Source organism: Heterocephalus glaber, unplaced genomic scaffold (genome assembly GCF_053883595.1).
Source record: "Heterocephalus glaber isolate CG9 unplaced genomic scaffold, H.glaber_assembly_v1.0 deba00001779, whole genome shotgun sequence".
Classification (NCBI taxonomy): Eukaryota; Metazoa; Chordata; class Mammalia; order Rodentia; family Bathyergidae; genus Heterocephalus; species Heterocephalus glaber.
In genome coordinates this window covers 420,118-433,468 of record NW_028258466.1, presented here as the reverse complement: position 1 = coordinate 433,468, position 13,351 = coordinate 420,118, and the positions used below count along the sequence as shown (strand labels likewise).

At 42.3% G+C, this 13,351-nt stretch overlaps 1 protein-coding gene and 1 pseudogene across 1 annotated transcript in view; one reads left to right on the top strand and one right to left on the bottom strand.

Annotated features, from left to right (window-relative positions):
- Positions 1-7,410, bottom strand: part of Ccdc150 (coiled-coil domain containing 150) — a 64,377-nt gene extending 56,967 nt beyond the window's left edge. Inside the window, 3 exon segments of the mRNA XM_087202677.1 lie at positions 395-573; positions 689-909; positions 5,294-7,410. Of these exon segments, the coding sequence (XP_087058803.1) occupies positions 395-573; positions 689-909; positions 5,294-5,451 (558 nt within the window). The 5' untranslated portion in view covers positions 5,452-7,410.
- On the top strand, positions 6,110-8,772 carry LOC101697104 (regulator of nonsense transcripts 3A-like; annotated as a pseudogene).
- The last annotated feature ends 4,579 nt before the right edge of the window (positions 8,773-13,351 follow it).

The window sequence follows — 13,351 nt, the reverse complement described above, 5'->3', positions numbered from 1 at the left end:
AAGTCCCACCTCCTCCCTTCCATATCACAGAGGGCATCTTCCCCCATCCAATGCCCTCAACACAAGGCCCTTATTCTTCAACACCCACTTCTTGTCCTTTACTCCTGGAACATTTTCTACACTCTTACTTTTTCCTATTTATCATTCTTCCCCTCATTCTTCCAAACAGCATATAAGCGTAAGGGAATACGGACTCTACCTTGTACCTCCGGGCGCACTGCCCCCGTCCAGGGAAAGGACACTAAACAATTAATGGCTGACAGCACACAGTGCTCTGCAATATCAATGCAGATAAATGTCAATGCCAGGAGCCCTCACTGCACCTATTTCTGAAAGTCGGTCTTATGGGCTAACTGCCCCCAGAAGTTTGTACTCTACAACTCTACACTCAAACCTTTGTCTCCGAGGCGATTTCCAGAGTAGCAGTCATTCTTTGCACTTCATCTTGAGCCTTGTCCTCCCCCTCTTTTACATCTCTCAGTTGCTGGCACAAGTTCATCACTTCAAGATGCAACAACTTCAGGTCTTTGGAATGCTCCTCCTGTATTATATTCAGTCGATCCTTCAGAAAAGCTACCAGACATCACAGGAGCAGCAGTAGGCAGGAGAAAGGAGGGCAAAGGGCAAGAATTATAATTCATTGAGCACTCACACAGGACCAAACTTCCGGGGACTCTTTTCCCTATACCTGTTTTCTGTGGATTCAAGTCCTTCTCCATTTGCAGGCAGAAGATGTTCATCTTCAAGGACTGGATGAGGCTTTCCAGATGGCACATTTAATTCACCAGAAACTCACAGTTCTGCCATAAAACATCTGTTTTTCCTGGACAGATTAGCTCACTCTGGATAGGACAAAGGACTTTCTGGTTGGCAGGGTCTTCTAAATAGTTTGGAGCTTCCAAATGACCTCTGGAAAAAGACCCCAAAGATCAGTGTTATGAAATGCAATTTCACTGTGGTGACCCCAGCCACCGAGTCTGTGTAGCTTTTGTAATAAGAAGAATTTGACAATTGCATCAACAACCTGGTGGAAAAGGCTCACTCTCCATGATCCACAGATACACCAAATAAACATCCACACACAAACTAGCTCCCTCTGAAAGTCAGAAATGAGTTGTGAGACACAGTGGTTGACTGAAAAAATATCCCCATCAAGTGGGTAGGAAAAGGTGAGGCATAAGCAGGCACAAATGCCTCCTGGGACGCTGTACCACACCACTGGGGAGAAACTCCAATGCCAACTTCTCCTCGAGGGGCCTAGCTCTAAGAATGGATTAGGAACAGACATCTCCCTAGAGCACAGAACAAACTGGCAGTTTTATTTCAGGCACACACTCACTTCCAGGAGCTGAACAGCCAAGATCAAAGCACAGAGCACGCTAATGCTCAAAGCTCCCAGTTCCTTCCCAGAAGAAGCTTGCCAGTGTAGTTGGTCAACTGCTGCTACAGACAGCTTCTAGTCAGCAGTGGAACGAGCTGGAAAGAGATCTGGGGAGAGCTGCTCTGACCTCTTCAGGCTGTCAGAGGTCTAATGTTTGTTAGATCAGTTAACTCCCTGGTCAGGGCAGCCAGCTCAATTGTCAGCAGAAAAAGCATCTGATAAAATCCAACATCCTTTCATGATAAAAACTGCCCACAAATTATAAAGAGAAGGAATGCTCCTCACACAAGCCCACAGCTGGTATGTCTATGGTGCAAAGTTCAAAGCTTTTGCTCTAAGATCAGGAATGAGGCAAATGTGCCTATTCACATCTTACTGTTCACCCTAACGCTGAAGGTCCTAGCCAGGGCATCAGCACAGAAAAGAAATGAAAGGCATCCAGGTCAGAAAGAAAGAAGTGCAACTGTCCTATCTTGCTAAAGACAAGATTTTTTTTTTTTTTTTTTGAGACAGGGTCTCGCTATGGTAGCCCAGGTTGGCCTCAAACTCATAGCGATCCTCTTCCCTCAGCCTCCCGAGTGCTGGGATTACAGGTGTGTGCCACCACACCTGGCTTCTAAGACATATTATATGCAGAAAACACTGAAGACTCCCCTCCCCAAACTAATAAATTCAGTAAAGAGGCAAGATAAAAATTAATATACAAAAATAAAATATTGACATACAAAACTCAGTTACATTTCTATAAATCAACATTAAACTACTTGAAAAAGAAACTAGGAAAACAAGTCCCACATGCTATAGAATGAAAAAAAATAGGAATAAATTTAACCAAGGAGATAAAAGATCTGTACTCTAAAACTACAAAACATTAATGAAAGAAATTAAGGATGACACAAATAAGTGGAAAGATATCCTAGGATTATGACTGGCAGAACTAAAATTGTTAAAATGTCCACCCTACCCAAAGCAATCCACAGTCAATGCAATCCCTATTCAAATTCCAATAGTATATTTCACAGATTAAAAAAAAAAATCCTAAAATTCATATGAGTAACAAAAGACCCTCATGCCAAGGATTTAGCTCAGTGGTTCTGGCACCTGCCTCGCAGGTGCAAGGTCCTAAGTTTGATCTCCAGTACCAAAAAAAAAAAAAAAGAAAAAGACCCTTGATAGCCAAAGCAATCTAGAGCAAAAACACAGCTAAAAACATCACACTACCTGATTTCAAACTATATCATAAAGCTATAGTAATCAAAATAGCATGGTACTGGCATAAAAAGATACATCACCTGGTAGAATACGATGGACACCCCAGAAATAAACCTATGTGTTTATATTCAACTGATTTTCAACAAAGGTGCAAGAACACACAGTGATGAAAGGACAATCTCTTCATTAAATGATGCTAAGAAAACTGGTTATCCATATGCAAAAGGACTGGACCCTTATAAAAGAGTCAACTCAAAACTGATTAGCTGTGTGTACTCCATGTTCATTGCACAGTAGTTATCATAGCAGTAAGACATGGAAACAAGTGCTCACCAATGGATGAATGGATAAAGAAAGTGCACAGAGACAACGCACATAGAGTACTACTTAGCCACAAAAAGATGAAATTTTGTCATTTGTGACAGCATGGATAAATCCAGAAGACATTATGCTAAGCAAAATAAGCCAGGAACAGAAAGACAAATATACCACATGATTTCACTTTTATGTGGGATTTTAAGAAGTCAACTCAAATAGAATTGAGTATCAGAGGCTGGATGGGGGCTGTTGATAGGGAAGGGGAGATATTAGTCAAAGGGTACAAATCTTCAGTTAGGAGGAATTCCTTCCTTTCCTTCTGTCCTTCCTTCACTCCACCCTCCCTCCTTCCCTCTCTCTCTCCCTCCTTTTCTCCCTCCCTCTATTCCTTCCTTCTAGTCCTGGGATACACCTGAGATAGGACCTCAGGCATGCTAGGCAACACTATTACTGAGTTCCATGCCTAGCCCCTCAGGCTGAATTATTTTTTATTGGAATAGAGGAATAAGTTTTAATAGTCCATTGTGCAATATGGTGGCTATAGTTATTATATATAGTATACAGTATTTTTAAATTGCTAAAAGAGATTTTAAATGGTTTTACCACAGAATTGAGTATGTGGGGGTGTAGATATGTTAATTATCTTGACTTAATCATTCCACAATGTATATGTGTATCATGACATCAGTATACCCCATTGTGTGTGGTCAAGGCTTATGATTTTCTATTGTCCCAGCAACCATTTTAAATGTAAGTTTAATTTTCTCATACCAGGAGCAGTGCTCAGCCACACCTGGCAGTTTCTAATCTTCTGCCCTATGGGAAAGGCTCCAGCTGGGGCTAGAGATGAAAACCCGAGGTACCTTTTCTGTCTAACAGTCTAAGCTCCTGCTTTCCTGCTGCTTCCTTTAAATGGTCACATTTTCCCATGAGTTCATAAATGTGACCACCTCTCCATCAAAGGAGGACCTCCTTGCTTTAGACCCAGAAGAGAAAGCTTCCCACAGGAAACCCAAGAGGATCGTCCTGGAGCCCAAGAGAGAGAGTGGCCCCAGGCCTCAGGCTGTCTCTGCCTGTGTGTGTGGCCCCAGGGTAAGTACCAAAAACACTCCAACTTTCACACGAGGCCAGGATGTGTCCAGTCCCCCAGTGGGAGGCCGACCCCTCCCTGGGGCTCTTCTGTCTGGGCCAAGTCAAACAGTAGTTACCAGCTGAGCTGGTTGCCAGACTGTTTCATTTAAAATATCCACAAATCCATACAATTATTTGTCAATTAAAAATAAAACTAAAAATTTGAAGCCTTCATTAACAAATGTGTATCTGCCCCTCCTAGTTCTAACACAGCACTAATGGGTAGAGCGGGGTCCAGTGGGGGCGGCCGAAAATCACTGACTTCACAGTGGTGTTTACATTAGGGTGGACTTTTTGTAAACTTTCTTCCGTAGTCACAACATGTTAAATATCAATTCTGTAATGGTGAACTAAGAATTAAAGTTAGTATAGAGGCAACATATGCACGTTTTCAAGAGAATTTTAAAACAAAGTCAAACATTCTTATTGTTTTACCAACAGACCCAACATTTGCATCAAATTTCTTTTTTATTTCTTTTTAAAATTTTTTATTTGGTTTTCTGAGACAGCATCTCACTATGTAGCCCAGGCTGGCCTTAAAAATGCAGAGATCCTCCTGCCTCAGCCTCCCAAGTGCTGGGATTACAGGCATGTGCCACCATGCCCGGCTTACCAAATCTAATCTTTAAATGCTAAAGTTATTTATTCTATATTCTAATAACAACTGAACAGTGTTAATATTATGTCTTAATGAGGCATTCAGGAAATTGATTTTTAAAAATGTACCAGTAAATTCCGTATCACTATGTAAGCACCCGGATCCCTCAGGCCCCAGCCAGCCCAACGTTTAAAGTCAACAACTCTTCAGCAATGCCAGGGGAAGAAACAATTCTCTTCTGAGTACTTCACTCTAATTGTGGAATCCTTAAAGGTTTGAAGTCTGTCTTTTAGTTTAAAATAAACATGGGAGAAAAAGTGAAGACCAAATTAATGGCATGACAACATTTTAAAATAAGAACCAAAAATGTTTAATTATATGACAAATTGCACTTGTTTTTTAATCCCATGTTGAAGGTCTACAGAATATTTACATCTTCATACCTAATTAATTCTAAATAACTGTACAGAGGACTAGCGGCGGTCACTATCACAGATATCAAGTCTATCTCAAATATTTTCTAACTAATGTTCAAGATCTTCAGTGCTTTCCTACATCCCTAACTCATCTGCCAAACCACTGTGACTTCTTATCCCTAAGCAGTGGAACAAAACTCTTCACCGTACAGTGACTGGTTCCTTTTTCTGTGTTACCTTCTGTCCCCACAGTCCAGCATTATTAGGTCATCCCTCAGGGAGCTGGTCTGTTCCTCAACTATTCTCATCCTTTGCTGAAGAACCGTGAAGGTTTTGGAAGCTGTGGCACTGTTGTGGGCTGAAGAGATGCCTGGCCTGCACACTGGAGTTTCCATGGGCACCTAAAATTAAAGTTCTGTTATCGTTGAAGATAGTCACAGCCCCAATTATGCTTCACTGCCCTGCCGAGCTCAGGATGGCCTGTGTCTTACTTTGGTGGGCAGACGCATGAAGGGCCAGCTTGTCACTCACCATCTCTCTCTCTCTGTCCCTTTCCCTGTGATGAGCAACATCCCAGAGAGGTCTGCTCACTGGGCCAGGTCCTGGAGTGAAGATGACATGGAAAGGACCCATGACCTGACCTGTCTGAGTCATACAGTGTGGATGAGCAGTGGAGCAATCCGCTCATATCACTAAGCCTGGGACTGTTGAGTGGTTGGTTATTGCATCATAACCTAGTCCACCCTATTGCTACTCTTGGTCACATACTAGGGGCTCTGACTTAGCCAAGGGAGTTGTTTTTACCTCTTGGTAACCAGGTATTTTCATTACAATGTTATTATTCGGCTAACCTTTCTGAAAAAGTTCTGTGCTTAGATCTCTGAAGAGATGTTATAAAATAACTGATCTGTCAACTAAATATTCTACATTGAAGCAGCAACTTAAAAAAATCTGCAACCTTAACTTCATAGCAGGAATGAAGACCCTTCCACAGCTAGTGACAGGAAATTCCCAGGCTCCATCCCCAAATCTCAGTGAAACAAAGCGGGAAACATGATGATAGATGTCAGCAAGATGGTGCTAATGGTACCTGGTGCACGTCTTCACAACAAAGACCCAAACAAACAAAAACAATATTCTACTGGTGTATTTGAGGACAGTGACAGTAAAGTGGAGGCGTGGCAGAGGCTGCAGAGCACAGAGACACACAGTGAATTTATACAGAAGAACTAAACACACAGCAGCTACCCCACCATTTCTCCAGCTGAGATCAACCTTGGACGCAGAGGACTGCAGGGTAGAGGTTAGTAGGAGGCCTCTGGAGCTCCCTTGAGTGCCACAGACACCTGAGTATTTGCTTCGGGAGAAGCCTGCAGCCTCCCAGTCCTTACCCCAGAGGGAAGCTATAAGAATCCTCATTGCCACACTGCCCCAGAGGCCAGCCTGGGTTACACCCTCCCCAGTCCAGTCCTCCCAACGGTTGTCTGCACGGCACCTGCCTGTGACTCTGCCCACTGGGTCCTGTGAAACAGATAGGCAGCTGACCCAGCATCTCAGCTAACCTGGCCATACACACTGGCTCGATGGCCCCAACTGCTTACTGTCTCACAGCTCTGGGAGCAATTGGTGGCCTTCTGCAAGTGCCTCCACTGCCCGGGCCCTGGACAGCTGCCAGGCAGAGCCTCCCAAACTCTCACCTTCCCACAGCCACAAGAAGCAGCCAGGCAACCTTGCTCAACCACCCTTGTCCCAGGAAGCAGCGGGGCAGTCCACCCAAGGCCCTCCAGAGGGATCTGCATAACCCTCAGATGTTGAGAAGAGCCTGCTCTGGCCACCAGGGCAGCCTGGCCCCACATCATCCTCAGACGCTGACAGACTGCACCTGCCTGGGCCTTCCAGAGCAGCCCCACCCCTGCAAAGCCCTTGGAAACTGACAGGGGCCCCACACCCATAACCAGATGCACCATAAGTGCCCTGAGCCACTAACAAACCCGGCCTGCCTAAGAGGGCTGCACCCTAGCTGGCAAGGCAATCCCACACACCCAGCAGCACAGGCCACTGAGACACCCGCAGGCAGTGCCCACACTACCCAGAGCTGAAAAGCTAAGTGGACGAGACACTACTGTGTCTATCTGGAGCAAAAGTCAAGGCAGTGTGCCCAACTGTTATCTGAGGACACATCTCCAGGAGAAAGTCTCTTACTGCAAAAGCCACCCTGTAACACTGATGGGGACAGCTGATCCACCAGATGTGCAAACACTGACAGAGGGACACAGAGCATAGAAAAGCAAGGTAACAAGACCAAAGGAGCACAGCAACTCTGTAGTAACAGGTCCCAAAGAAAGAGAACTTGACAGATTGCCTGAAAAATAGTTCAAATAATGATTTTAAAGAAATTCAATGATACACAGGAATTCAATAAAATTAGAAAAAAATTCATAATATGAATGTGAAATTTAACAAAGAGATGGAGATCACTGAAAAGAACTAAACAGAAATCTTGGAGCTGAAGAATTCAGTAAGTGACCTAAAAAATAAGTTCAGAAGGTGGGCTGGGTGACTAGCCGGTTTTGCCCCAGGTGGTCCTACGGTGCCCCCCCCCCCGCCTCAAGAAGGAGCAGCTGGAGGAGCAGCTGAGTCTGCTGCCTGCTCACGACTACTTCAAGGTGGCCAGCGTGGACCACAGCCTTTATCCTCATCTCTACTCAAGAGCATACATTAATTTTAGGAATCCTGATGACATCCTTCTGTTCAGAGATCGTTTTGATGGATATGTCTTCATGAGCAGTAAAGGCCTGGAGTATCCTGCTGTGGCAGAGTTTGCCCCATTCCAGAAGATAGTCAGGAGGAAGCTGAAGAAGAGAGACACCAAGACGGGGAGCATCAAAGACGATCCAGAGTATAAACAGTTTTTAGAAACTTACAGCATGGAAGAAGAGAACCAGTGCCAACCCTGAAACTCTTCTGGGACAGATAGAGGCAAAGACAAGAGAACTTGTTGCTAGAAGAACCACACCTCTTTTGGAATATATTAAAAACAGAAAATTAGAAAAGCAGAGAATTTGAGAAGAGAAGTGAGAAGAATGAAGGAGAAGGGAGTTAGAAAAGAAATGCTTGCAGGAGGAAGAAAAAAGAAAAAGAGAAGAAAGATACAGGAGGAAAGAGGCAGATAAACAAAAGACAACTATTGAAACAGAAGTGAGAATAAAGCTTCTTAAGAAACCAGAAAAGGAAGAGGAACCAGACACAGAAAAACAAAAAGAAAGAGGCGAGGAAGTCAGCATTAGAGATGGAAAACAAGAAACCTGTGCCCCCTGCACCTTCGTGAGAGCCAGGCCTTCAGAGAGCCCAACAGGGGTGCAGAGGGAGATGTCCCAGGATGACAATGACAAAGAGCAGAAAGACATGGAGAGAAGAATCCAAGGACCTGAAACACCAGAATGCCACTCAGATGATGACAGAAAGCACAGTGGTCACTCTGAGTTTGTCAGGTTTCCTAGAAGGAATGAAGATGAATTGAGATGCAGGAGAGGGATTCGCCCAAGACATAGGGAAGAAGCAGAGCCAGGACGGGGGCATCCCTGTGGGGACAGCAGAGACCCCTGCCAGGGAGTAAGAAGGGGCCTGCAGCCCTGCACTCGGAAGGGAGCGCCCAGGAAGTAGGGCCCTGTAATCCACTTGTCTGCACCCTGTGTGGGCACTGTGCTTCTGCAGGTTCACAATCACTGTTTCTAGATAAAATCTCTTATTAAATCAGGTAGGAATCTGGGGAAAAAAATAAATTCAGACAACAACAGACTCGGCCAAGCAAACGAAAGAATTTCTGAGCTTGAAGACCGGTCTTTTGAGATAACTCAGGAGAAAAAGAAAGAGAGGAAGAGAGGAAGGAGAGGGAGAGAGGAAGAGAGGAAGGAGAGGGAGAGAGGAAAGTTGGTTCATTTTGAGACTCAACGCCATTTAACAAACACTTGCAATATGTGAATGCCAGAAGGAGAAAAGGAAAAGGCATTAAAGAATCTAATAAAACAATGGCTGAAAACTTTCCAAATCCTGGGAAAGATTGTATATCCAGGTCCAGGAAACTCAAAAGATCTCAAATACATTCAGCAAAAAAGGTCCTCTTTAAGGAATATTATAGTCAGCCTATCAAGAATATAAGACAAAGAGAATTCTAAAGCCAGCAAGAGAAAAACATCAAGTCACATGTAAGGAAATCCCCATTAGACTAACAGCAAATTTCTCAGCAGAAACTTTACAGGCTGGAATGAGATGATATATTCCAAGTCCCGAAAGAAAAAAAAAAAAACCCCTATCAAATAGGAATAGCATACCCACCAGAGATCTATTCTTCAGAAATGAAGGAGAAATAAAGTCTTTCCCACAAGCAGAAATTGAGAAAATTCACCGCCACCAGACCAGTCTTACAAAATAGCATAAGAAATCCTGCACACCGGGGATTTAGCTCGGGGACGCCACGCCTGCCTCACAAGCCCAAGGTCCTGAGTTTGATCCCCAGTACAGGAAAAAAAAAAAAGTCCTGCACTACAAGCAAATAGGTAATAAAGAATAAAACTCATTAGAGACATTAAAAAAAAAACTACATAGAAAACTAACAAACCATGAAGATGAACAAGAAAGGCGCATGGATACACAAGAGGAAAATTAGTTGTATGACAGGAGTGGCTCCTTGTCAATAACTTTGAGTGTAAATGGATTTAATTCTTCAACTAATAGATTTTTAAAATTAATTTTTGGTACAACTTAGATATACATAATGATCATATTCATCATAGGGAATTTATACCTGTACATCATATATCTTGATTTCTTTTTCCCTTTCCCTTCCCCTTCCCCTCCAACCCCTTCCCCTCATTTACAAAGTTTCCATTTCATCCTCTTTTTTTATTTTCCCTTCCTTCCTTTCCCCCTCCCCTCCCCCAGTTCCCCTCCCCTTTTGAACAATTTCTTCCTATTTCACAATATTATACACTTGGGCCCTTATTTATACTTTGTTTCTCACACCAGAGGGAGAATGCAATATTTACATGTGTCTGACTTATTTCACTTAAAGAGTATAGTCTCAAGGTACATCCATTTAGCTAACAATGTCTCATTTATCATTCCTTATGGCTGAGTAGTACTCCATTAGGTAAAAAAATATCGTTATCCACTTGTCCGTTGATGGACATTTGGGTTGTTTCCAAGATTTAGCTATAACAAATTGTGTTGCTATAAACACGGGTGTACATATATCACTGTGGTATGATGCTATTGATTCTTTTGGGAAGATATCAAGAAAGGGGAGAGCTGGGTCAAATGGAACCTCTAGTGTTAGTTTTTTGAGGAATCTCCACACTGATTTCCAGAATAGTTGCACCAGTCTACTCCCACCAACAGTGGAGAAGGACTCCTTTTTCCTCAACCCCACCAACATGTTACTCGTTGATTCCTTGCTGATAGCCATTCTTTCTGTGGTGAGATGGAATCTCAGCGTTGTTTTCATTTGCATCTCTCGAATGACCAGAGATGTTGAACATTTTTTTCATAAGTTTTCCCACTCTATTGGTTGTCTCTTCACTCTGTTGATTTCTATAGCTGTGCAAAAGCATTTTCACAAGATCCCAGTTGTTGATTCTTTGTAATAGTTCTTGTGTGATCAGGGTTTTGTTCATGAAGTCTCAAAACAAGCCAATGTAGTCTCTGGAGATTTATTAAAAACCCATCCCAGGGTTAGCTGAAAACCCTTTCTCCCAGCAATGCTGTACTACCACCACGTTCATCCACTACAGGGAAACAAAACCCCAACAATGTCAAGGTGAGAGAGCCTTTGGAAGCAAGGGAGGGGGCAGAGATGGCCAGGTAGCAAGAGGACAGCATTAATAGTCACCATGGAGGGTCTCTGTGTATCTGGGAGCTGTCGGAGTGAGGTAGAATAAAGATAGGTAGAAAAGAGAAACTGTCATTTTAAAATCATGCTTTTAAGAAAACTGCAGCCAGTCTGAACCTTTTTCCCCCAACTAAACTCTGACTTTCGTGCCCTGAGAAAATGTCCCACAGGACTGGGCCCTCCTTAACCATCTGTCTTCCTTCTATGTAAATTTCTGCAGTGGCTATCTTACGCAAAATACAGTAAAAATTTACTGTACATAGTTTCTATTAAATGTTAAAGAAAACATGGGGAAAAAAGATAGAGAAAAAGGAAGTAGGGAGTTCTAATAATTCCCCAAATTATATATTTTGTGGCTTCAAAAGTATTTCAATATACATGCTAATTTGTTTCACTTATACCACTAGGTCCTCTTAGTTCATTGAAAAAAATGTTTTGTGCTATTACCTATTTGCTTTTTTGTTAAAAGTCTTTTCTATGATTTGTACTCTAATGTTTCAGCCATTCTTTTAAGATTATGGTACACAGTGCATTCAATGTTATTCTTTAATTTGTTACGAAATTTTGCTTTATTTTTTCATAGAAGACTGTTTAAAAATAATATTTTCCTTAGTAATATCTAATTTTATTACATTGAAATAAAAAAATAGTACAGGGTTGGGGATGTAGCTCAGTGGTAAAGTGGTAAAGTGCTTGCCTAGCATGCTTGAAGCCCTGGGTTCAATTCCTAGTACAGCAGAATAAAAAGTAAATAAAAATTTTTAGAAACAGAAAAAGAAAACTGCAACTTCAGGACAGTTACTCCTGGTTACAAAGCTCTATTCACTCCTGTGGTTGTTTTTCTTTCACTTCTAAATTCCTAAGAGTCTTAACCATACAGTAAGTCCATAAATTGGGCCTGTTTTTCATCTGGTACTATAAATCCATACATTCCAAGGACTTCCACCCTCAGAGTAACAGTACTGTACTATTAACTGGGTATCACAGCTCCAAACTTCAAACACATGCAAATGATTTGCAATTTAATCTTGTTATAAAGCTAATCTTTAGCCCACTGAGCAACCTGACCTTAAGGAGACAGACACTCAGTAAATGAGAAATCACTCAAGAAATAAACATCCCAGGTCATCCGCCTGGAGGATATTCCCACACCACATAAATATCCCCACCCCTAGACCATGATGTGCTTCACCCTCAAGCACACACCCTCTGTATTTTTCTTTGCTTCTGCATAATAAATCTGCCTATGGCTCTCAGGCGTCCTGAAATGCTTTCTGTGACAAAAGCCAATGAACCTACTCTGTGTGTGTAGTGATGGTGAGGGGAGTGTGAGGGTCCCATGTCCTCCTTCAGGGATTCTCCTTGGTCCTCTTCTGTGCAAAAGTAAGTGTGAGAAAAGGCCCTGGGATCCAGTGACGGTATCTGTTGAGCTCAGGTTTAAAGTCAAAGAAAGATTTCATTTTTGTTGCAGTTACTAATATCCCTGCCTGTCCTCTCCCATTGGTAAGCCTAAAACAGGAGTGGCAGAAATGCTACGCTCAACACACAAACCACTGGCCGCTTGGAAGATCCTCTCTAAGCCAGAACTCTATAGCTCACAGTCCCAAGTCTCATAAGAAAAGAATCTACCTTTAATTACTGTTTCCACCAAAGAGACAATAGCCTTAATGTATCTCTGCTTTGCTATTTTTGAAAAGGAAAAAATACTGAATGCTGCCTGATACCTAAACCTGAATGCTTGGTGGTAACAATAACACTGAGATATAAACGTTTATTTCTAAAAAATTCATTCACAACTCATTATGATAAGGATATCATTATTAAACAAATGCAGATAAAATATTTTTCTTATTCACTGTTTGGCGAGTATTTCCAAAGAGCTTCTAGCTTTTTATGTCATAGGAAGCACAGCATAAACAAAGACCAATGTAGTAAGAAATGTACAGTAAAAACGAGATGACTTCAAAAAGGGAACACAGTACTTGCTACGGTGTTCGGTGCACACGGGCTCCCCTCCAGGTACACCCAGCAATAGCTACAACCATACGCTGTTGGTTCCAAGTAACAGGGCAGGCACTCAGTGTTTACCACAACCGCCGGAAAATAGTCTGGTTAATAACACCATCTTTATCCACTCATACACCTAACAAATATTTCCTGAATGTTTGCCAGAAGATACTGACACTGGGGAGTGGAGCAGTACAACAGTAAACAAAACAGGAAAAAGTCTCTGCAATAGTGGAGCTTATATTAAACAGGACAAACATTAAATAAAATACAGTTTGTTCATTAGTAGTAAGTACAATGGAGAATAACAGCTTTAGAGGCTCCAATGAAGATTTTTTTCTTTTTTTGGTATTGGGAATTGAATCCAGGGCCTTCACACTGAGCTACATTTCCACTCCCAC